The sequence below is a fragment of the Ambystoma mexicanum genome, chromosome 9, assembly GCF_040938575.1.
Source record: "Ambystoma mexicanum isolate Mex_15411 chromosome 9, UKY_AmexF1_1, whole genome shotgun sequence".
Taxonomy (NCBI): domain Eukaryota; kingdom Metazoa; phylum Chordata; class Amphibia; order Caudata; family Ambystomatidae; genus Ambystoma; species Ambystoma mexicanum.
The window spans coordinates 539,813,118-539,839,777 of record NC_090931.1 but is presented as its reverse complement, the minus strand read 5'-3'; the positions used below and the strand labels follow the sequence as shown (position 1 = coordinate 539,839,777).

Here is a 26,660-nt window from a genome sequence, read left to right as displayed (position 1 = left end):
AAAGTCTTGTGGTCGAAAGTGCCAGTCATTAAAGCATTTATGGAGGGAGTAAAGCGAGTCCACCCTCCAATTTCTAATCCCATGCCTGGCTGGGATCTCAATGTAGTACTAGCAAAGCTCATCGGACCCCCTTTGAGCCAGTGCACCAAGCTAGTCTTAGTGGCTATGACTTCCATAAGAAGAGTCAGTGAACTCAAAGCATTCAGTGCAGGACCCCTTCTTTATTATCCATAAAGACAAATTGGTTTTACGAACTCATCCTAGGTTTTCACCTAAATTAATTCCCAAATTACATGTCGACCAATCCATTGAGCTTCCAGCCTACTTCCGGAATCCGAGCTCAGCTGAGGTTAAACTCCACACACTAGATGTGAGGAAGGCGGTTCTCTACTACGTAGATAAAAACCAAACCGCTTAGGAAGACTGATCAACTCTTTGTCTCCATAGCTACAGGCAGAGAAGGATGACTCATTTCAAAAAAGGTTATCTCCAGAGGGATATTCAAATGTATAGTTATGCTATTCGTTATCAGACAAGACCCTGCCTTTTACACCCAGAGCCCACTCCACATGGAGCACTGGGGCTACTTTAGCCTTTATTGCAAATGTCCCCCTAGACAGCATTTGCAAGGCAGCTACTTGGAGCTCAGTACATACCTTCACTCTGCACTACTGCATTGACGCACATTCCAAGACACAAGTGGGACAAGCGGTTCTAAATCTATTTGCAGCTGCTCCGTCTCACGATCCACCACCTTTTCATGACACTGCTCGCTAATCTATGCATAGCATGTGGTTTAAGCCGATTCCACAAGCCTCAGAAGGGATACATTACTCACTGTAATCTTATTTCTGATGCTTGCATCTGCTTAGATTCACTTGGGCGCATCCTTCCTCCCCTGAGTAATGGTGCATAGATGTTAGATGAGCTTTCTGTATATATCTGCCTGGATACAACTGTACTCGCACGAACACAACCCAAGGGTGCACGGTATATTAATCGCATATCGCTCTGTCTCGTGGGATAATTGTCCCGGAGTCTCTTAAACCTTTAACTTGGTTTATAAATGGCAGGTTGCAATTGATTGTGGAAATATTGCCTTTGTTTTCCTCTAGCTCCCAACCTAGCGCATAATGGATAATCAGACTTGGAAGTTTCTAATGTCAAAAATGTCACCCTAACTCACTTAATAGAAAACATGAGAAGGGGAGAAGTCTTACCCAATATTGGCTGGGTCTTCAATTGTCCGCTTATTGTAAAACACCTACTGGGTGTTGCTGGTCTAAAGACACCCAAAATAGTTCAGGAATAATGCTGCTTGTTGTCTGCAAATAAAACCAACAAGCCACAACATTTGTCAGCTGTGGAGGTATATAGAGGTACCGCATTCCTAATGTAGATGTCCAGAATCCCACTTACTTGCATATGAAAATGGTTTTCTCCACTCTATTTTTCTTATCCTCCCAGTGGAGTAGTATGCAGTACAGGCAAAACCACTTCTTAAGGTCTATCCAGCCTGATACAAACCCCAAAAAGACAAAGAGCCCCCACCTCTAGGTTAAATAATTGAATAAGTCTTCACTCTGTCTTATGGACCCTATTTAAAAAAAAAAGGCCTCTGAATACTCACATGGGCTTTCCTTTAGTTGTAAGCCACACTTTCTTTAAATGGAACTCCTGTTTACCAGCACGAAAATGCCGCAAATGTAAATTCGGCTCTTTATATGAGGTCACTACGTCAATTCTTAATTTTTTTTTTTATTCTGGGAATTGAAGTCTCAAGTGTGTAATAACTCCATGCAATTGGTTAGTCAGCCTCGTACATTTGACTGCAATTCAGTGACCTACAAAAATAAGGGTGCAATGCGCACATTCAGTACAGTAGTTATTATTGGCCTTTACAACAGCCAGGTCTCCTTTTTTTTTTATTTTTTTTTAATTATAGGAAAGGGAATCTTTACTTTTATCTGAACTTGATAAAGATGGCCAATTTGGCACAAATTAACTATCTTTGGAAAATGACTGCTTTTAAAAGAAAGTAACAATTTCTTGAACCCTTCGACCAGATAAGTTAACATTAAAAAACGTACCTGTACCTAGGGTGCCTTCTTAAATATGAGGGCTTTGGCTACAGCTTAATTTACATTGTGCGAACACTGTCCCATCAGGTTGCCAGGATTACTTTGGATTATCTCAAACTAATAGCGACATGTTCACATCTAAAATTGTGAGCAGATCAGAAACCTATTACTTTTATCTTTTGAATCTACTGGAAATGTATCATGGGTTATAGATGTCGGAGGGGGATTGGGTGGGAAGGGCAGGGGGAGGGAATACATGGGTATAATAACGTTACACTGGTTTGTGTGCTCTAAATTCAAATGCTTTAAAGTGCAAAATATTTGATTATGGTTTAGGAAGCTGTGGAGCACATTTGAGACTGTTTTAGGAGACTGGTCGTTGCGATTGAACAAAGTTTATTAAATGTTAATAAAACATATGCTGTGTATTTGTCAAAAGGATTTTTTTTGTCCACTTAGGAGAAAGTTTTCCTCCACTTCAAATGGCGTTTGTGATGAGGAGACTACAGACAGAATGGCAACCTGGGATTTTGTTGAAGCCACACAGAGGACAAGTTGCAATTGTTCAAGGTGCAGTATCTAATTTGTGAGGGTGAAAACTTTGAATTTTCAGGCTGCTAGCCAGGTATACAAATCAATTATCATGGCATGAATGGCAGGTCTCCACATGCACACTGCATACCATTTCTTATTCGCCAAGAATTGTTATAACTATTGAAGAGTGCACATTGTATGGGCTGATTTGTGTGCTACCATTCTTAAGAATACTGTCTTGAAGCAGGATACTTCTAGTTCCTCAAAGATCATGCATGAGATTTTGAAGAACCTGATGCCTAAATTTCAGATTTTTTGGGGTATTCAATATTATATTTAAGCGTTTGCACTTGAAGTCTTAACTTTTGTTCCCTTTATATAATCTCTACCGAAATAGGGTTCCCCGTGGCCTGGTTGTGATAGTGCTGTATACATTGAATATTTAGATCCATGCTTTTGATTGTTGCCCATTTTGGCCAACATTAACTTGGCATCGACTGACTTAACTTGGTAATTCATCAATTGTGGAACAAACCTAGTAAACGGGGAGCTGAGCAGTTAGCCAAAACCTAATCAAGTTAACAATGGAGAACAGTCCAGGCTTAGTCTGAGTGAGTGGGGTTAGGTGCCCTCAATGAGTCCACACATAATAATTCAGCTTACAGTTGGTTATGTAAAGTTATTTATATACACCTTTTAGAACCCAATGAAAAATCAAACTAGCAGGTAGTAATAATCGCATGCTACTCTGTATATATTTGTATTCTAATCGTCACTATGTTCCTTCACACATCTAATAACGAACCATGTAAAACAAGTGATTCCCGTGTAGGTCAAATGATGACAGCCAGTCTAGTTCTATGCTATACTTTAGAAGTTCAGCTCTAAGATGTTTGAGGCCTAGTGCCCAAATGTCACCAGTTCCAAAACAAGGTTTATTAGGTATGTATTGGTAAATTGTTGCTGAACTTCTAAATAATGTGAAACTATTCTGAATCGCCATCACATCGCAGGTAAGTTCTCCTCTTGCAGCCAGACCGAAGGCACAATACTTGACCCAGGTTTGATGACCAAAGGTAATTAAGATTGAGAGGACACCAAGGGCTTTGTTCCCAATGTTCTATGGAGGCTGGAGACACACTGCAGTGGTTGATGGGCACAAATATGCTTACTTCACCCCTGACTCTATTTTCCCAGGTATCGCAATGGGTCGTCTGGGGTTCTCTGGAGTGCAGTCTTCCGTTCTTTGTTCTTGTTGCAAGGCGCTCAGGGCTTGCAAATTCAAGGCTTTTTCTGGTCTGATGCAACTGCAAGATGCAAGCCTAGTCGATGAGATGCAGACCTTTTCCAGACACTTCAAAGGATGGTGGAAGGAATATTCCTGCAATGATCGGCTTCCAGCCGGCATGGGTCCCTTCAGTCGGATTCAGAGAAGCAGCTCCAGGAGAGGTTCCCTTTATGTTAAGAAGCTGAATATTCACGAGGTGACTAATGGCACAAGCTGGCGACCACCACATTTTCATGCTTGAACGCAGAGCGGGGATTATTCTGGCTAGGTAGTCTCCACGATGGAACTGGGCAGTCCACCGGGCAGTCCATGGACACTTCCTAAGGCTGATGGACTTTATCCCCGAAGACATTGAGACAAGTTGGTCCCACTAGTCTAGTTCAAGGGCTAAGCACTGGTGAACGTACTGTGGATTATTAAGAGTATATTCTGGAGTCCTGTCCATGGTCTGTAGAAGACATTATTGATGCCATCGTGAAATTGAAGGACTCTAAAGCATGTGGCTCGGGTGGGATCCCTTTGTGTGTGGTAAAACTTGATCTGCAATTCTGGGCTGGAATTCTGAAATTAAAGTTTGACAAGATATTTGTCACAAAACAAATTCAGAGTTCATTGTGTTCGTCCATAATAGTGCCTATATATAAGAAAGGCCCCATAAATAATCCCCTAATTTTAGACCGATATCACTTACGGATGCCTCTTCTAAGATTTTCTCGCAGCTAATTTTAAAGGAATTGCAGGATTCCCTTTCTTCTCAAAATATCAAATTGGCTTCCGAAAAGCTATCGGGTGCACTCTTAATGCCACTATCCTTGCGTTCTTGCAGTGTCAAACAAAAAATGGGAGAATAGGGACAGTCTATATGGCTGCACTTGACCTAAACTCAGCTTTTTATACTGTAATAAGATCTAAGCTATGGAAGATAATGATACCTAGGGATTCCAGTACACTTAGTGACTTTGATAGCAATGTTGCGCTCTAGGACGAACTGTAGGGTGCGTGTTAATAGCACTGGAACCCTAACCCAGGCAATTACCACAGAAATTGGGTTGAAACAAGGTTGTTCATTGGCAGCGGTTTGTTTAATTTATACCTTTCTTCCATTGATATTATCTGGAAAGATGTAATGAACTATCCGGTTAGGCTAGGTCATCTCAAATTGAACTGTATTTACTTTGCGGATGATCTGTTGATGTTCGACAGAACACCATTTGGGCTGCAGAACAAGTTGGATGCCCTTTATCTTTTCGCAGAAGATCACAACTTAAAGATAGATTAGGCGAAATCGAAAATTTTAATATTTGCCTATTGAAGAAAAAGGATCAGGAAATTCAATTGGGTTGGTAGAGCTTGAGGTGGTAAATGAGATGCATTACCTCGGATACACACTTATCGATCAGAATTCTAAAACGTGGTGGAAGAAGTTGCTCAGGGAAAAAATGAAACCTCTAACTGCACAGATGTGTATCTTATACAGGAAATACTGTCCCTTTTCTTTAATTCCCATAGTACAATTTTATCTGCTAAAAATTGAGCCATGCATTCTATATATTCTTGATCTATTTATTGAGATCGATGAAATACTGGATATGCTTCAAGGTATATTGTGGAAAAGGGTATTGTGTTTAGCAAAATCTATTCCCAATGACCTAATCGGACACGAGCTTGGTCTTCTACCTCTTTCCGCCAAATGGAATTGGAGGCAACTGAATAATTATCGGGAAATGTTGAGTCCTATCAGGAACTCACTACATGTAGACCTAAACGCAATGATTAAGCCTGGAGCTCTAGCTGATATGTCCAGATTTTTAAAGAAAATGGATTCGATTTTGGAAGCGACAAATATATCTAAGGAGGATCTGATTTTTATGTTTACCCTCGAATAAGCGCAAATTCCAACTGTTGACATGGTGTTTGCAATCCGATCGTATAGGTAAATACATAGCATATAAAGAATATGCTGTATTTAGAAGAAGAATGGGGGATTTTCCCAGATACCTATTGCAATTTCCGTGTCTGGCTGCTAGACATCTATGCGCTTTCGCTTAAATCAGTTTCCTACATATGATCGAATTGGTAGATGGATTGGGAATAAGGAAAAGATTGGTAATATTGGTATGGAATGTCGATTCTGCCATATTGCTGGAACTGTAGAATCTCTCAGGCATTTGGTGATGTATTGTGTACATTTCGAGGAAATTAGAATTATCAATTTTGGGAGTCATTGGCATTCCGGTATGGAACGTTTGAGGCTCTCACTATGGAACAAGTGTATGTGGGGGAATAGCATTAATTTACTTATTAGGTTAACGAATTTCCTGGAAGTATTAATGCAACACACCACTGCTCTAAATGATTTTGATTTATGATTTTAATATTATGTTGCAAGCATGTTTTAATTGTAACCTAACCAACACTGGTAAATGCTGCTGAATTGTGCATGAATTAGTATGTTTTTAAAAAAGAAAATGAATTCTTTAATGTTTTGTAAATTGTAAAGTTTCAATGATGAATCAAACACAATAAAAAAAAGCACTGATGGTCTTTGCCGATCAGATAGGTGAGTAGGGCTTCACCAGGCCAATCACTAGAGGGGATGCTGGGCCACTGCAGCAGTAGTCCTCTGGTTATCAACAGGCTGCTCCCCTGAGCAATATTCTTGGCTCCAATCTAGATCTGGCGAATGGCTGCTGGTGTTTTCTTACACAGAATCTGAGGTAAAAATAAATTCTAGCACACCAAAGGTAATGATGTGCACCATTCAAACAGCAGTGTCCAATCTGGGGCACCTACTGGTTTGACATCTGCCCCAGTAGCAAATATTCTGGCACCAGTGAAGTGGGCTGGCACTAGAAAGTTCGTCAACTTCCTTGGCCACACAGTTTCACTAGCCCGTGAAAGCAGCAGCTTTCTAGGGCAAGTGCATGACCTTACGTGGGATTTCTTCACCTGTGAAGGCAGGATGAGGGCCAAACTATAATCTGGCCAAAGGACAAGCAAAAATCCCATGCCGCTCCTATTTTAGGACACTTATCCTACGTGGTAAACGCAAATGTGCACGATAAAATCAAGCAAAAACTATTAATGTAACTGCTGTCACCAGCTTGTCTTTAGGCACACATGTAACAAAATCCGATCTGTGAAAAGTAAGGGTTATACAAGTATCCCCACTGCACTGTAAGGTGCTTTCTTGCAATGTAAAAATGCAAGAATGCAAGAGTGAAACACAATTTCCCAGTACTGATTGAAGAACTAGTTGGTTTCCCCATAACCAATGAGCAAAAGATAAGTGAAGCTGAAGGGTTTACTTCTCTTCAAAATCAGGACATGATCAAAAACAAAGCAAAAAATAGGGTTCAGTCAAACTATGGAGGGAAAGTTGTAAAGACCTGTTTCGTAACAACCAACCTTTCACCAGTATAACCACGGATCAAACGAGACAAATTAGCATGCATTACTGCTAGTCAGACTGCACAACCGGAGGCTACCACCAAAGCAATCTTCAGCACAGAATTGCTACACACCATCTACATTCTGTCCCTCCTCAGATCTGATTGCATCAACACCCCCCACCCCCCAAACCCCCTGACACAAGTTGCTGAAGTCTCCTTCCCCCAGCCCCACTGAAAGTGTTCTCTTAAGGCAGGGATCTGCAACCCCCCCAGATGTTTTGGACTGTGGCTTCTAGGAGCCCCCATAACTTAACTATGCTGGCTACAGCTCACTGGAGTCCAAAACACCTGGAAGTGTTGAATGCATTTTCATTGTCTAAGGAAATTGTTTTGAATAATACTTTTGCTCTTCTGTGAGATCGACTGCCTGAAATCCTCAAAGTTGGCACGTTACTTGTGAGATGAAAGGTATGACAATTTTTAAGATGCGTACTAGAAAACTGCCTGTTCCTCAACTATCAGATTGAATTAGGTTTCCTCCCATCTTTTTACCCGAACCCTTATAGTAAATTGCCACCTTATTTCCTTTCCCTCTCTAGGGCTTGAAACCTAGAGAACCTTTCAAGGCAACCTCTAACTTGAGCACTTATTTGATTTTTTTTTTTAACATTTATATAGCGCACAAGCAGGCTTACTTAGTTAAATAAAAATAAATCTGTGCGGAGGAAACCTAGGCGACACAGACAGCCTGGCTGTTGTTCGTTTGTACAGTGAACATGCTAACAGTGAGGTAGCACAAGTTAATGACAAAGGTATAACGATGAAAGGGCAGGGGGGACTCTTAAGTGCGGTAGTTCGAACAGGGCCGGATGGTGAGAGTCCTTGGGGGGGGGGGGGGGGGGGGGGGAAGAAACTAAGGCTGATTGCTGTTGGGGGCTGTTAAAGAGCATAGTTTTTATCATTTTCCAAAAGGACATGTGAGGTCTCTGCTCTGAGGATTTTAGGTAGGGCATTCCATAGTTTAGGAGGAATGTGAGGGAAGCTGGCGCCGCCTGCTTTGACCCTTTTTATAGTGGGGATGTACAACTGGTTGGCGTGACACGTTCTCTTGGCTCTGGCGGAGGTGGCTCTGAAAATGTTCTCAGACAGGTATGTGCGGGCTGTGAGCGCCAGGCACTTGTTATGGCCAGCGTCTTGAAAGTGAGGTGTTCTTTGACGTGGGAGGCAATGGGCCGTGCGCCTGGCATGTGAGATCTTTTTTAAATGTTCAGTGTGGCTCTGAGAGCATTACTTTGAATGACTTTAAGTCTGTTCAAATTCTTTGCCGGGGTGCCAGCTAAGAGGAGATTACAATAGTCTAGTTTGGCGCCAACGGTGGCTCTAGCTATTGAAAGGCAATTCTGCTTAGACTGTTAGTTTGACTGCATTTATTAGTTTAGTTGTGAATGAGGCAGCGGAAGCGATTAAGTCTTTGGTGTTAACTGCCAGTATTCACCTTCTAAATATCCACAAACCTTGACCGAATATCGCCCATCTTTCAGTGATCCTCATATTCAACCTTGTTGTAAGCATACAATTACTTCTCTGCCCTCCTCCATCCCACCCCGACAGCATGGTACTATAGCCTTTGCTCCATTACCATCACTTACTCACTGCCCCTCTAATCAAAGTGCTAAACTTAATCTCCCACAATCAGCGCTTCACGCAGGTTGGTTTTCCATGGAAAATGTGCTTTAAATTGTTTTATTTGTGACCTCACCTGGCCCTGCCTTGTTGACTCATGTTGATTTTCTCCCCTTCATTACTACTTCTACTCTTCATGCTTGGATACGAAGTGCTCGCCAAGTAAATGTTCTGCCTATCCACCTGTTTTATAATTTGTCAACTGCAAACAGTCACTTTGTTGCTTTAACACTACATGCTCCCCTTCACTCGAACACCTTACCACCTAACTTCAAATTCATCCATTTCTGAGGTTCAAGCCCACACTAAAACATTGCCTATCGATAGATGGTGCTGCAGGAATGCAAGTGTCATTACCTGACAATCCACCTTCGCTAACCAACCATCACTGCAATCTACTTATGTGTTGCATTTTTGAATATTGTATATGGTGTTTTCTTTGCAATTTGTTTATATATACACCATCATGGTTTGGTCCTAATCCACTCGCTCTCATTTCTGGTTTGTATCATTGCTATTTTACCTGTCCTTTTGTAAAGCACCTAGGAGTGATGCACCGATTAATGACTTCCTGTAGTGAGCTTCTGTTTGAAGAACAATTTTCTTACTAGAAATGTCTTTATTGTTGCGTTTGACTGCTAGGGGAAAAAAAGCACAAGAATAACTATATTTTTCTTGTAGGCACAAAAGTTTGAAAGCACGAAATCCTGGTCAGCTAGGACAGGCACAGCCTGCAAGTCAGCAACAGCAGACTGCTCCAAAGCACAAGACTAATGAGAAACTAGAAAAAGGGGACAAGCCGCAAAAACGACCTCCAACTCCTTTCCATCATCGTCCATCTGTGAGTGATGAAAATATAATGGATGCAGAGTCAGCTACTCAAAGGCTTGGGATTAGATCGCAGGACAGTCGTGGACGATTTTCGAATATTCGACCTAACGATGTAGCAAAGACTCCTCAAATGCATAGCACAGAGATGGTAAATTCTCCACAGCCACCACCACTTAGCCCTCACCCTTGTGAGGGCAGTGATGAAGGTACAGAAGCCATTAAAAACCCTTCAACTCCTCAGAGTCAGCATTTCTATCAAATGCCAACACCAGAGCCTTTGGTTCCTGCGAAAGCATTGGATGACAGACTGGATAGTTTAGCACAGTCTTTCCCTCTTCCTTTTCCAGACGTTTTGGAGCAGACTGTCTATGTTGGTCCAGCAGTACATTTGGAGGATGAAGTCGAAGATGCCACTTGGAACTATTACAAGGTTCCAAAGAGGATAGATGTTGAGTTTCTCCCACCATCCCTTCCGAAAGACAAATTTAGAGATGATCCAGTACCTCAAGAGAATGTCCCCTCTGTTACAGAGTATGTATTTTTCATTATTCCGTTTAATGCTGTATTGTTGGATAACATTTCAACTTGGGTTGGTGTTTCACAACCAGCGTATTCACTTTATTCTGAATAGCTTTAAATGGTACAATAGGTTTGATGGTCGTGTAACATGCTATGACTAATGTATGATTGCTTTGTATTTCATACGATGTGCTTGTTTGAGTGATGGATAACTGCCCATTGAAGCATAGGTTGCATTTTTCAGGGACATCCCCACACTTTCAAAAATTATTAAAACATTTTTTATATTGATTATGGTTTAGAGGCAAACTGCTTGGCGTCAGACTAGCTATCCATTAATCTGAAAAAGGTACTCACAAGACGTACACTTGCATAGAACTGGGCTCAAATTTTTTGAAATTGAGGTTGACATTTTCAATATATTCTACGGAAATGCATTCACTATTTTCTATGGAATCTTCAGTTGCTTTAGAAAAGCCCACAACCCTGTCCATAAGATTAAATTACTATGTAGTTTTCTTGGAAGTTGCATGTTGATGACTGAGCTGGACTTACAGAACTAATGCCGTAGGAGGTGAGGAGGATTCTGAGAGTGCAATGTAGTTTGAACGGTTATTCTCACTATGTAGCCAAACTCTCAAGATAACCTAGGCAGAGCAGCAATGCAGACTTCGGGTAATCAGTGGCTCATTTGAAGATAGTCATGTGTTAGCACATGTTTACACTGTGTGGAACTCTGTTTTAGGTCTTGACACACTAAGCTGGTAAAAACTGAAAAGCATATGGTACTAAACGCACTCCTGTAATTTCCCTGTGAGATTGCATACAGGTTGCACTAGAACATAGTAAAATCAAATGAAGCCATGAAACTGTAGCAAGTGAACAGTGTCCAGTAAACCCTGCTTTATAGGTATAGGGCAGGCACCTACCTTTAACAGCAATTCCCTCTCATGACCTATTTGCACCAAAATATGCATAAAGAATGTTGCCAGACCAAAAGGGAAACCAGCGCTGGCAATGACAAGTTTTGGCCTGGGTGAAGACTAAGTATTTCCCAGGCATTGCCATAATGGTACCAACTAGCTATTGATGGCAGCAGCTGGAATATGGTTCACATACTTGGGCATATGATCGCAGCGCCTAAAGAATGTTTATCTAATACCTATGCACAGCTAAAACTGTGGCTTTGCCAATGATTGTTTTTAGTAGGATTTAAGTGAAGGAAACTCGTACTGCTTATAAATAGTCGCTGAATGCAGCACTTGGCATTTTTATTACACCATTTGCAAGTTTACAGCACCAATTATAGCAATAACTCCGACACTTGAAAAAACCACGGCTGCGCTTTCAGTACAAAGCTTGGTTTTAAGGCTTGATAAAGAGAGCCTGGAGATCCCAGAAGGGTGTGCTTTTGGGCGTGTGAGCAGGGTGGCAAGAACTGTGTGCCAATGCTCGTAGGTATTAGCATGTCCTTGGGGGTAGACAATGGGTGGGTAAATAACCAAACCCCTGCGAGCATTGTCCCTCTTGCGTTCGTTAAAGCAATATAGTTCGTGCTAAAGTAGCCACCTTATAGCTAAAACTAAAGATACAAATACTCCAGCAGGGCACTATTGTATGGTGGTGTGTGCTACAATAATAAAATACAGATAACATTGGGACACTATTCCACTTGCTCTGACAACCTTATGGGCTGATTGGTGCTTAAGGATAAACGACTCCATAGGTAAGGGACGTTAAAAAGATTTTACTTACCTCCAAAGTTCGTGAGGATTTCAAGACCCAGGCTATAAACAATAGTTTCATTTATGTCAAAAGAACAAAAGCTGGAAAATAAATATTTTGAAATGATCTATAGGAATTTTAAATCGGAAATGCTAAAATGTCCCTTAAAATTGTACGGGTCCTTGTTCAGTCAACATTTTCATTATTTCGACTGCTTCGAAGCAGTATGTGGCTCCCCTTTTAACAATTGATGGGATCGACCAATGTAAAATCTAGACCCCATTTCATTCCAGTTTGTTTAGGAGTTAATTTAGGATTTTTTGGTTTCCTTGAATGGCTGTCCTTGGAATTCCATAGCTGCTAGTACCACATTCTATAGCCAAGTGCTTTGAAAACTGTAGGGGGGGGGGGCGCGCGGGGGTGGAAATCTACAATCACCACATTGGTCTACTGCAGTAGCTCTATATTGGTCAGTCATGTGAAATATGTTGCACACTTCATGTGCCACAGTTTTGATATAAATTGGAGTTTTTGATGCCAGGGTGATTGCTTATTTTCTGGTGAAAGTGTTTATGCTTTATATACTGTTGCCTGCAACCCGAGATTCTCCAGATGTTATGGACCAAGACTCCCATGACCTCGGATCATTGGCCTTTGGCTAGGGATGATGTATGTTTGTACAAGGTTGGTGTATTATTGTCATAAAGCAATCTCCTTGGCAAGGCCTCTTCTGGAGTAAATAAGTCACCTGGGACTGTTGAATTTGTGCATATTTCGTTAACTTTACTGATTGTAGTTGTACTCGTAAATCTTTCCTTGATTAAGCAAGCAAGGGTGCACATTGTATGTATTACAGCTTTCTGTTGATTGCTTTGTCTTCTATTTATCTTTTAACCCATTATCTTAACTGTAATGCCATGAATGCTCTCTATATTGTGACAATTAACTAACTTTGCCCTTCAGGCATGTATGTAAGCCTAAATGAATGTATTCTTTGGGTGTGCATCTATGTATAGCCTAATCGCCATTGGTACTCCTACTCCTGTCAGTATGTGCCCCTGGCATGGTGGACAGTCGGAGGTTAATCAACATTTATGATAAGTTACTTCAAGCCTTAGCACAATGTGAGGTGACACATTTCGTTTCTCTCAATTCTGTATGTTTTGCAAACTGGTTCTCTACCTACTAAAATCACCAAATTGCTAGCAACATGGCTGTTGAGATGGATTTCTAGAATCTGGCCTGGTGGACAGATTTCCGGAGGCTACCCTAGTTATAGTGACCAGGGCAATTCTGAGAGGTTAGCCAAAACCCAATCAAGGTAGCAATTGAGAGCAGTCAAAGGTAGGTGTGTGGGATCAGGGATCCACAAGGAGCCCACACAGTGAAGCACACAAATTCCATTTAGACAGGACTGTATAAAAATGCTATACTCTATGCCTCAAACACACAAACTAAAACATTCTATTGTGCAACTCCATAATACACATTTCTGAGGCTTGTGGATCTGCTTAGATCACTTGCTATGCATAGGCTGGCATCTAGGGGGTAGTCTCAGAGTACTGCATGACTTGTTTTCGAATTTTGAAAAGGTATGTCGAAAGGGCGTGTTTGTAATACTATTGCTAGTGTGATTTCTACTGTACACATGGTCCTTCAGACGTCTGTCCCTCAGATTTATCTCCCATCATAGTCTGTTGCATGTTGTGGAGACTCCTGGCTAATGCCATTTATTATATATTTTCTACTATATTGTCAGTTTCCAATATTGGTTCACCTACTACTTCTTGATAACTTCAGCGATGTTTCACAGATGGCTACAGCTACATTCGACGAACGCTGACTTCAGCCTACACCAGGCTTGGAACTATCACAGTAGGGGGTGAGGGGGTGTCCATTTACTCTTAGATTAAGAGAATGCTTATTAATTTACACCACTTCCCATTATTTGTCGTGCTGCCCATAATATTCAAAATGGAAAATACTCCCATTTTAAATTATGCCCGTCCTGCATTCACAAATACTCTGGAAAGAATGGCAATGGGTGTGCAACCACTGTCTTCCTCAAAACCACGCAAAAAGTCTTGCAAATTCTTCATATTACCCATATTGTTCGTTTACAATTGTTCGAATGAATTTAAAGGGTCACAATTGACCTTTTCACAATTGACTGCGCATATATATTTCTGATGTTTGTTAATCTGCTTAGAATCACATGCTGTGCATAGGTCCGACATCCAGTGGTCACTGCGGAGTATTGCATTTTGTTTTTCGTAGTCGAAAAGGGGACGTCGACCAGGCGTGTCTGTAACACTATCCCTATAGTGACGTGCGTTGTACCCACAATCCCTCACGCGTCGAGGTCCCTCAGATTGTTTTTTTCCGCCCAGCTTATGGTCGCCTTACGCGGAGCTCCTAGAGAGACATTGCTAAACAATTACTACGGACATCGGTCCTTAATATATACTTATTGTTAAAAGATCCCTCCCCTCGACGTTAGCTGTGAAGCTGTTTCTCCGCCGAGCAAGTTTTCGACGGAGGAGAAGAGACGGAGGAGATCCTTCGGCGCTGCCGAACACATGGCCAGGCCTCGCCGGCCAACATACAGTAGGGAGAGTGGGGGTTTCGAACTTTTACCTTCTCGTCGAATGTCTTTCTTTCTCCCCTATCTTTCCTTTGGGGTTGTTATCACCAGTTTTTATTGCCTCAGCTATGGAGAGGACACCTTTTAAGTTTTGCCCAAGCTGTAGGGGCAAATACACTTGGAAGGACAAACGCAAGCTCTGTAATCGTTGCTTGCCCCTCGATCATAAAGAGGACAGCTGCGCGGCCTGTAAGCTCTTGAAACCAAGAACTCTTAAAGAACGGAAAGTTAAGAGGTGGGAGGACTACGCGATGTCTAAGTCAGTTTCCTCACCCGCCGCTGTTACAGAAAGTGACGAGGAGGGTGATAACTCGACGTCCGTTACGGAAGTCATTAACCCCCAGAAGGAGCGCTTGCGCTCCTCGACATCCGTCCCCGGCCCCGACGGGCTCGGCTCACGCCCTGCTTATGGGGATGAACACCCCGGCGACAAGGACGCACACAGACCCCATAGGCCTTAGCACACAACCCACGGCTCTTCTTCGTCCAGGACGAAGGATCCACCAGCGCCGAAGGGGACACAGGGCACTCCGGCGTCGACCTCAGACCGCAAGGGTCTCAAGCCCCACCCGCAAACGCAGCCGCGACCAGCGATTGGGCTTTTATCTAATACGGGCGCTTCCTCAACATCTGACGTAACGCTCCATAGAGCGGCCGTCGAAAAACAACGCGCAACGCAGGCAACGCCGACTCCAGAACCCTCGACTGACGAACTCGTCGTCGAGAGTCTGGCGAGAATTGTTTCCGAGGACAAACGTAAGCGGAAGACGAAACAGACGTCGAATACCGCACCCAAGGATATAGAAACGCCGAAAAAGCACAAGAGTAGCCAGGAACTGCCCCATCCATCTAAAGGCACCTCTGAACTACCGGAGGGCTTTTCTGAGGGCGACGGAAACCTTTCGTCGACGTTGTGGGAGCGTTCAAAGCGTTTTGAAGGTGAAAACACTGATTTCCCCCCTCTAGACTATTCAGGGGTTCCCCATGAGACCCTGGAAAGACTCCATTCTTGTATGGAAAAGATGGAGAGGTTTTTGGGTAGCCGAAACCCACCCACACCCAAAAGACCAAGAGAATGGACCCCGGATGACCCTAGGGTCAAGATTCCTAGGCTGTTTCCCCCTTCTACAGATGCATATGACCTCACTGAAGAGGAGCAATACCTCCAGGAAGATGAGTGTTTAGGTGGAGAGGAAGAACTTGAGGAGGAGAGGTTTGAGGAAGACCCTTACACTAGCGCAGGAGCTTTTGAAGAAGATACAGCTACCTCACAGCCCTGGCAATCCTCATCAGTGCACTCAGACCCTGATGTCTTTCATCCTTCTCCTCCCAAGGACTCACCTATTGGGAACACCTCCCCCATAGATGACCAGCCTTCACTTAATGCACTATTGCGCAAGGCAGCATCGCATTTTGAAATAGACACAGGGGAGAACCTTCCGGACATAGACTTTGTAGAAAAGGTTATTAAAGAAAAAGCCCCGGTCAGCCAGTCCATTCCGCTCCTGGCTTCTATAAAGAGAAGAATAACTCCTTCCCTTTCCAATCCGGCCTTAGTCAGAGGGGTCAACCCTCGGATAGAAAAGCTCTTCAGCCCTTCGTCTTCTGACCCTTTGTACATCAGGGGTCATTCTATTCTGGACTCTCTGGTAGTGACTAACACAAGAAAGAGAGCGGGGGTACCACTATCTACTAGTGAGGCACCACCTGACAAAGAGGGCAAGAAGCTCTATGCACTTGGGAAGAGAATCACGACATCCGCCGCCTTCTCAACCAGGATCGCGAATAACAATTCCCTACTAGCTAGCTGCACAGATGCACAGTGGAGCAAGCTGCGCAGCGAAGCAGAGGACGCACCAGAACCCCTGCGTTCACGCCTGTTGGCTACTATATCAGAGGGAACTCTTGTAAACCAGGGCATCGTAAAGAACTCCTTAGATGCCGCAGAGACAGCTGGCCGCTCCCTGGTTCAGGGAATACTTCTCAAACGCCATGTCTGGCTGCGCAATTCGGGATTTAAGCCAGAAACCCAGGCTTCCCTAATAAATAAGCCCATATAGCAAACACATCTGTTTGGGAAAGCAGTTGATGAGGCCCTAGAACATGCGAAGAAGGAGTTTGATACCATCAAGACTCGACCAAATTTCTAGGCCTCCTAACAGACGCAGCTATGGCAATAGACGCTCCTTTCGTGGCCAACGCCAGCAGCAAAGCCAACAACAATTTTACTCTGCTACCAACTGGCCCTCTAACCAAAGCACCCAGTTCAGTCAAAGAGGCCAACGTCGTGGCAAAGGAAGAGGGCGCGGCTCCAGTCCAAAAGGCCCCACGCCCAATACCAACAAATGACCCAAAGATTCGGGTCCCCTCCCAGGCATCACCGGTCGGGGGCCGGCTAACATCGTTCCTTTTAGCATGGGAGGGAATAACGTCAGACCGCTGGGTATTATCCACCATAGCCCACGGATACTGCATCGAATTCAACGGTTCCCCGAAATACAGACCCCCACGGAACCAACGCGTGACACCCGAACACCTCACTATTCTTCTTCAAGAAGTAGAAGAGCTACTGAAAAAAGAAGCTATAGAGGCTGTCCCCCTATCTCAGGTAACAGAAGGTATTTATTCAGTGTACTTCCTTGAACCCAAAAAGGACTTAACCATGCGCCCTGTATTAGATCTGCGCCCAGCGAACAACTTTGTCAAACCCCAAAAGTTTCGTATGGTGACCTTGCAGGAAGTAATCCCACTGTTATCACAGGGGGATTACATGACAACACTAGACATGAAAGATGCATACTTTCATATTTTAATGTTGCCAGCGCACAGAAAATACCTCAGGTTCAAGATAGAGAACAAACACTATCAGTTCAGAGTACTACCCTTCGGGATAGCATCTGCACCAAGGGTATTTACGAAAGTACTGGCAGTGGCAGCGGCCCACCTGCGCAGATTATCCATCCCGGTTTACCCGTACCTCGACGACTGGCTCATAACAGGGGATTCTTACGAAACATGCTTCTCCCAGACCCAAAGGACCGTAGACCTTTTGTCCCAACTGGGCTTCTCCATCAACGAAAAGAAGTCCAGCTTAGACCCCAGCCAAATCAAACAATTCCTAGGGGCTCTAATTCGAACAAAGGACGGCCTCGTCTTCCCCTCCAACGAGAGGGTCCAAAACATGCTGTTTCAGATCCCCCAATATGTGGCAGGTCGAGAGGTCACGGTACGCAAAGCAATGCGCTTGCTAGGGATGATGGCGTCATGTATTTATTTGGTACCTCACACGCGCCTGCGCCCAATGCAAGACTGGCGCTACAGCCAGTGGTGTCAGGCCAGCGGACAATGGGACGATCTGGTGGTGGTCTCGCAGGCCTTGGTTCTCTCGCTACGGTGGTGGACAAAGGAAAACCTGTTATTAGGGAAAACTTTTGCCACACCCGCAGTGGAAGCCACTCTAACCACAGACGCATCCCTTACAGGATGGGGGGGGCTCACCTATCCCATCAGACTGCTCACGGAGTGTGGACTCCGAGTGTAGCATCCAAGCATATAAACCTGCTGGAACTATTAGCAGTGTTCAAAGCACTGAAAGCCTTTCAGGAACACTTACAAGGAAAGACCGTGATGGTCCTCACAGACGGCACCACAGCCATGCACTATCTCAACAAGCAAGGGGGCACTCACTCTCCAGGACTGTCCAACCTGTCCCAGAATATATGGAAGTGGGCTCTCAAACACAACATGTTCCTACTATCACAACATGTACCAGGGGAACTCAATCTGCTAGCAGACAAACTCAGCAGAGACTTCCCCCTACCCAAAGAGTACAAATGGCAATTACACGAAAACATCGTCTTAGACGTCTTCACGCAATGGGGTTTCCCGGAAATAGACCTGTTCGCAACCCTGGAGAACTCACAATGCCAAAGTTACGCCTCCAGGTACCCCCAGAACCAGTCCAAGGGGAACGGTCTGTTGATTCAATGGTCAGGGAAATTTGTTTACGCCTTTCCCCCGACTCCCCTCCTCAACAGAGTGGTGCACAAGATGCACCAAGAGCAGGTTACCATGATACTAGTATCCCCAATGTGGGACCGGCAGCCATGGTTCGCTCACTTGATGGAGATGTCCCTATCCCCCCCAATGAAACTTCCCTGCCCGTACAACATGCTGTCACAAGACAAGGGCAGGACACTGCATCCATGCCCTCAGACCATGATCTTAGCAGCCTGGCTCCTGAGATCATAGAATTTGGACATTTACATCTCCCTCAGAGATGTATGGACATCCTCAGGGAAGCCAGAAAACCTAATACTCGCCACTGCTATTCTAGCAAGTGGAAAAGATTTGTCATCTGGTGTAGAAGTAAGAACATCAACGCGGTTGACTGCTCTGCCACTAACATTATTCTGTACTTGACCCATTTACTGGATTCAGGTCTAGTGTTTAATTCCATTAAAGTCCACCTAGCGGCACTTTCTGCATACACCACTTCCCAACTTAGTGTCGTGGTGGAAGATACCAGTTATCAAGGCCTTTATGGAAGGGGTAAAGAGAATACACCCCCCGATAGCTAACCCAGCTCCTGGATGGGACTTAAACGTGGTACTTTCTAGACTCATGGGCACTCCTTTCGAACCCATGCACTAGGCAACTCTTAAATACCTCACTCTTAAGACTGCTTTCCTAATAGCTATCACCTCCATTAGGAGAGTAAGTGAACTACAGGCTCTTTCTGTACTAGACCCCTTCGTATCAGTTCACAAGGATAAGGTGGGTCTTCGCACACACCCAAGGTTTGCACCAAAATTCATCTCGAAATTTCATGTAAACCAATCTATAGAACTACCAACGTTCTTTCAAAACCCTTCCAGCTTGGGAGAAAAAAGTCTGCATACACTAGATGTACGCAGAGCTGTCATGTTCTACATGGAAAGAACCAGATCACTGAGAAAGACTAATCAGTTCTTTGTCTCGGTGGCAGCAGGAAGAGAAGGAGATGCAGTTTCAAAATCCACTATATCTAGATGGATTGTACAATGCATCACTCTCTGTTACACTCTTGCTAAGAGAGAACTACCCTTCAAGCCAAGAGCACATTCCACTCGAGGCACTGGGGCTTCCATAGCATTCATTGCAAATGTTCCCCTGGAGTCCATCTGCAAAGCGGCTACCTGGAGTTCTGTGCACACCTTTACAAAACACTACTGTCTAGATGCACACTCTAGATCTGACTCCCAGGTGGGACAGGCAGTATTAAGACATCTTTTCTCTACTGTTCCTTCTCATAACCCACCGCCAACTCCAGGTACTGCTCGCTAGTCGATGCACAGCATGTGATTCTAAGCAGATTAACAAACATCAGAAGACAATGCATTACTTACCGTAAAAGCATTTCTGATGGTTGTATCTGCTAAGATTCACATGCGCCCGCCCTTCCTCCCCGCTCGGATGGAAGGAACATAGACATCCTCTACTATATTTCTCTCTTTTCTGTACTCCCTCACGTCTAGAAGGCTCCCTCAGGGCAGAAAAATACAAACAGAGGGACCTCGACGCGTGAGGGATTGTGGGTACAACGCACGTCACTATAGGGATAGTGTTACAGACACGCCTTGTCGACGTCCCCTTTTCGACTACGAAAAACAAAATGCAATACTCCGCAGTGACCACTGGATGTCGGACCTATGCACAGCATGTGAATCTAAGCAGATACAACCATCAAATGCTTTTACGGTAAGTAATGCATTGTCATATATATATATATTTTGGGGGGTTTGGCGTTGGGTGGGGGGGTTTCCCCCCCATATATGTTACAATTGACCTTCACAATTCGGTCAATTGTGAAAAGGTCAATTGTCATTCGAACAGTTGTAAAACAAACAATTCGTATACAACCTAAATGTTTACTGCATGAAACGTTGAGCTGCCCACGTCATGCAGGCCGACACGTCCATCGATTTAACAGGCTCCAAAGAGTCTGACGAAGGTAGCTACAGCGTACATGGTGACGCCAAAGACTATGGGTCCCCATGTGCTGGCCCATAGCTCCAGTAAGCAGGCCGGATGTCCTGTAATAGACTACACCCGGCGGCATAGGCACCCATACCCATCACAGCACTTAACAGACAACCCCCAGCTGTATTCCAACCACGCCGGGGGGGGGGGGGGGGGGGTGGATGGACGAAATGCAGCCATGTGGAGTCAAAGGAAAAAAATGTCGTCTGGGTCCTCGCAATCATTACTGGATGCCAAAAGAGGCTGAGCAGCAGAGACGCTGCTCCAAAAAGGCCCTTCTTTCACATGCCGAAGAACAAATGTCAAACTAAACCATCGACTCACAGTTCACGCTCATCAAAAATGCCGCAATTCAGGGTAAAGCATGTCCCAAAGACGCTCCTCAAAGGCAAAATGTTGAAACCCTAGATATCTCGAGATCCAAACAGGACAGGTCACATTAGAAACTTTACACACCCTCAAGACACATTAAAGGAGGCATTACATCATGGTAAACCTACCATTCATCCAGCACAATCTCCCTCAGGGCCACACCCATTTCCAAAATCTTCTGAGTGGACCACAGGCCAGTTCGAAAGTCATGACGCGAATCTCGTGTTTTGTAGATTTAATGGACAGGCACCCAGAGGAATCCCTACAACCACAGCGTTGTGGGAAACCACCTACAAAAGAGGCTAGACCGCTCACAGCCAAGTACTGCCATAAGTCAACCTTTTGTCAGTCAAGACACCTCAGATGACCTATACATTATCTAGCCCACTTTAGTGTGATCAGGTCTCTTAAGACGACCAATACACCAAAGATCAGATTCAGATATGTATACTACCATCCCCAGAAGATCAGGACCAGCCTATTGCTGATTCCCCAGTTGGTAATATGATGCAGTACAATGAACTGCTAATTAAGACAGCCCAACACTTTAAAATTGATACATGGGAAGCCCTTCAAGATATGAACTTTGTAGATTACATTTTGTGTGCCAAAAGCTGCATAGTCCCCCCTGACCCCCTTACTCCTGTCTGTACAGCCGTCTCTAGTTAAACTCACTTTAACCAGGGCAGTTAATCCTCGCATTGAAAAAGTTTTCAAACCAGAATAAAATGATCCCCTCTACATCAGGGGTCAGTTAACCTACTTTTTGGTGGTTACCACCACAAGATAAAGGCAGGCACCTGTTGACCTCTGCGAAGGTGCCCTTTGACAAAAAGAATAAGATTTCTGATGCTGTTAAGCTGCTTAGAATCGCATGCTGTATTGTCTTGAATGATATCTTTTGGTATGTGCCAATTTTGGCACCTTTTTGTTTGGGTGAATGTTATTGAAGAGAACACATTTTGTTTTAGCACAAGGTATTCATCACTTTGCTTGATACTTCATTACTTTCTGTATGGGTTTTCAAGCCAGTTCTTCCACGGATAAACAGCAAAGGAGGCAAACGTACTTTCCAGAGATAAGTGCCACATAACAGCTATTGTAAAACTTTTCAGCCTGGAGTCAGAAGAAACACAGTAAAAGCAAGAATGGACACTCTCCTGAAGATCGTTGTTACACACAAGGTGAAACACGTGTTGAGAGGAAGAAATACAATAACATGCAATATAGATTAAACAAATTGAGCAAAGTGATGAATAACTTGTGCTGAAACAAAAAAGTAAAAATAAAGTATCATTAAAATACACAACTATCGTTTGGACAATATGATGTGTTCTGTTTAATAGCATTCACCCAAACAAAAAGGTACTAAAATTGGTGCATACCAAAAGATATCATCCAAGACAATACAGTTTACTTCAATATTGCTACGGTCACAATATAGATATCTGGTGCTGGAGAAAATTACAAAAAAAGGAAGAAGATTCACCCGGGACTATATCAGTTGACCAGACATAGTTTTCTAAACCCTTAGAATCACATGCTGTGCATATAGTCCGACATCTAGTGATAACCACAGAGTATTGCATCTGGTCTTTCGAGGATCGAAAGGGACGTCGACATGGGCGTGCCTGTAACACTATCCGTGACGTGTAGTGTACCCAAAATCCCTCGCGCAACGAGGTCCCTCATTGTTTTTTTTCCCCCCCTGCCCAACTAGTTGGTCGCCTTATGCAGAGCTTGAAAGAGCTATATTGTAAATTTCTAATTTCTTTGTCCCACGACCGATGATAGTCTTCGACTTTAATCTTAGACGGCTGTTCATGGACCCCTTCGCCAAAGAAGTCTACGGCTTTCGGCGACTCGTGCATCGATTGACGCGGTTGACGACATGGCTTCTGCCTTCCGGCCAGGCCTATACAGTAGGAAGAGTGGGGCCTGCGGGTTTGATTCTTTCGGGTCTGGCTGCCATCCCATACCTCTGCTACGGAGAGGACTCCTTTTAAATTGTGTATCGTGTAACACAAAATACCCTTGGCAGGACACCCATCGCAAGTGCAATAGGGGCTTACCTCGCGATCACAAGCAGTCCTTGCAAACTTTTCCATCCAAAGACACCAAAAGATAGGCGGATGAAATAGTGGGCGGCCTGCGCGATGCAGGCCAAATGTGGTCCACCCCCACAGGTGCCGTCAGTGAGGACTCTAGCAGCAGCCATGGCTCCGATGTGGAGGCCATAGACCTTTCCGCTGAACCGTCCAGTTCCCAGTTGCTCGTCCCAGGCTCCATCACTGCTCTGGGGAGATCACATCCCAGCGACGGGGGCACACCTCACCATCCAAGGCTAAACATTCAACCCCACGACCTCCTTGGCCGGAGGCTTCGAGGAAGCATCAGACTCCAACAGGCCCACCACAGGTTTCCACAGCGCCTACCAATCCTCATGGTTGGCCACCCTCTCTGCATATGTAGTCTTGACATACGTCCAGGCATTCCACACATAAGGGTGTCGCTTCCAAAAAACACACGAGCGCTAGCACGCATTGTAAGAGTGTATCGCCCCCCCAAAGGTTTCGGCAAAGCCATAAACCATGATGCCTACAGGTGTGTCAATCTCCCTCGCATCCACTGGAGCTACGCGAGAGTCTCGCAACTATGGTTTCGGTGGCGAAAACCATACCGCTCATCTAAGGGGTGTATTCAGAAGGGTTCCAGCACCTCACTAAGAATGTCTTAGGAATGTTCCTCCTGGAGAGCCCCCCCCCCCCCCCCCCAGCCCCCCAATGACCCCTATGGTTCCTCCCTATATGGACAAGCTGCCAGTTTGTAAACTTCTCAGAAAAATGAAGACATAGGGAGGGTTCCTGTCCTAGTTTACCAAAGGTGCAGAAACTTTCCAGTCAAACGCCACAGGAAGTTATTAAATTCTCTGAACCTCAAGAGTTCTATGCGGATCCCTATGACCAGGAAGGCACTCCTTTTGGATAGGACACACCTGACCAGTGCCCAGACTGGGGTCAAGATCAGCCTGTAAAGGAAGCACCTTGGGTTTCCCCCCACTCCAACCCCAGACCCAGACTCAATGTGTCTGTATCCTCCCTCCACGCCTCCAGAGGCAGGCATCACCTATTGACTATCGGATGGCTTTTAATGCAATCCTAAAAAGGGCTGCAGACCATTTCAAAATTGCCACGCAGGAAGCTGTTCAAGACTCACTTTGTTGAGGACCTTCTAAAGGGGCCCCCCTGTTCCCAAAAGTCAGGCCATCCTCGAGCTAAATTCCATCAAGAAGGGCCTTTCATCTTCTTTGCTGTCCCCTTCCCTTATAAGGGCTGTCAACCCTCAGGTAAAAAATATTTTGCCCCTCTCCTCCTGACCCATTGTACATCCGAGGTCATGCCACTCCAGACTCCCTAGTTGTCACTATCACCAGGAAGAGGGCTGGGATGCCACTATCGACTGCAGAAGCACCCCCGACAAAGACTGCAAGAAATGGTATGCCATTGTCTAACGTATCACCACCTCTGCAGCATATTCAGCAAGAATTGCTAATACAACACTTTTTGCGAGTTAGTGATGTGCAGTGGAACCTGCTTCAGGAGGGCCTCCAAGAAGTCCCTGAACCGGTACGATCACACCTACTGGCGATTGTCTCGGAAAGGAAAATGTGTGACCCACAACATCCTAAAAAATACATTAGATGCAGCAGAGATAGCAGGGTAAACTCTGGCCCAGGGTACGCTTCTCAAGAGGCACGCGTGTCTTAAGAACTGTGTTTAAGCTGGAAACACAGGCCTCCCTAATAAACAAACCAGTGGAAGACGCTAATCTGTTTGGTAAGGGTGTAGATGAAGGGTGTAGATGATGCCCTGGAGACGGCGAAAAAAAGAGCACGAGACTCTTAAGCAGATCACTGCTAAACCTTCTCAATGGGGAGGTAACTCTCGCTGTTCCTTTTGGGTCCAGTCTTTTTCCTGTTCCCCACACAACCAGTTTGGCACAGGAGGTACCCCATGGTCCTCTAGATAAGGTGCAGCTGGCAACTAATACCAGCAAAGGGCACAACGGAGAAGCAAAGGTAGGAGCAGGAACTCCACCCCAAGAGGCACCCCGCCTCCGTTCTGAAATGACTCGCCAGTCCAGGTCCCCTCCCGTGCCTCCCCGGTCGGGGGGCGTCTAACATCTTTTCTTCACGCATCGGAGAGGATCACCTTCGACCAGTCTGTGCTCAAAAAGGTCCCCCACGGATACTGTATCTAGGTCCACCAGCCACCTTGATGCCTGCCACCAAGGAACAGACTCCTATCTGCTGCACACCTGCAGATTCTTTTGGGAGAAGTCGAGAGCCTTCAGGAAAAGGGCACCATAGAAGTTGTCCACAAGGGTATTTATTCAGTGTACTTTCTTGTACCCAAAAGGATCTCACCATGCGCCCTCTGTTACACTTGCACCCAGCGAACAAATTTGTCAAGCACCAAAAGTTCAGTGACAACATTGCAGGAAGTAATCTTTGACGAAGCGATTACATGGCAACACTGGATATGAAAGATGCATACTTTCATATTTCAATGTTGCCATCGCACATAAAGTACCTAAGGATCATGATCGAGAACACGCTATCTGTTCAAGGTTCTTCCCTTCAGCATTGCCTCAGGCCCAAGGGTTTTTACGAAGGTACTGGCTGTAGTAGCGGCTCACCTGCGCAGGCAGTCTATCCTTACCTCGACGATTGGCTAATAACGGAACATGCTTATCAAACACCCAGAAGACAGTAGGTTTCATCTTCAGTGTGCGATTCTCGATCAACAAGAAAAAGTCCAGCCTAGACCCCAGTCAAGTCGAACAATTTCTGGAGGCTATAATTCGGACCAAAGACTGGCTCGTGTTCCCCTTCAAAGGGAGGGTCCAAAACATGCTGTTCCAGATCCCTCACTATGTGGCCAATCGTGAGGTGACTACGCAAAACCATGCGACCGTTGGGAATGATGGCCTCCTGCATTTATGAAGTCCAACATGCACCTTTTGCACATGCACCCTATGCAAGAGTGGCTCTCGAGCCAATGGTGTCAGGCCGGTGGAAAATGGGACAATCTAGTGGTTTTCTCCGCAACCCTCTTTCTCTCTCTGCAGTGGTAGTCTAGGGAAAACCTCTTGCAGGGGAAGACCTTCACCACCCCCGCAGTAGAAGCTGCTCTCACCAAGGACGCATCTCTTTTTTAAACTTTTCTTAATTGGCAAGGAACAGTAGCAGGTGCAGAAAACATTACATTGATAATCTGCATTTCATACTTAAGAACACGGCGACATAAGAAAACAAGCAGTGCATAAGTTTAAAAAAAAAAACCACAAGGGCATTTTCCGAGAGCAAATCCGATCTAGTGAGACTGTTCATAGTCCAGGCTGCACATCTACCCGGTTAGGTGACGGAGGCGAGGACTGAAGCTCCAAGTCAGCTTTACTGATCAAATAGCTACAAAACTCTGGCCACACATTTTGGGGCGAGGATTCACAGGTAGTGTATTGATAGTCATCATCACACTTGCGTCCAGGTGAGAGCCTTTAACCACATT

The 26,660-nt window shown here is 44.7% G+C and overlaps 1 protein-coding gene across 1 annotated transcript in view; it reads left to right on the top strand.

The window, feature by feature from the left end:
* MED13 (mediator complex subunit 13) overlaps window positions 1–26,660 on the top strand; it is a 1,760,496-nt gene that overhangs the window by 321,065 nt on the left and 1,412,771 nt on the right. The window contains exons 8-9 of the mRNA XM_069615091.1: window positions 2,541–2,651; window positions 9,660–10,340. Coding sequence (XP_069471192.1) covers window positions 2,541–2,651; window positions 9,660–10,340 — 792 coding nt within the window. The remainder of the gene's footprint in view (window positions 1–2,540; window positions 2,652–9,659; window positions 10,341–26,660) is intronic.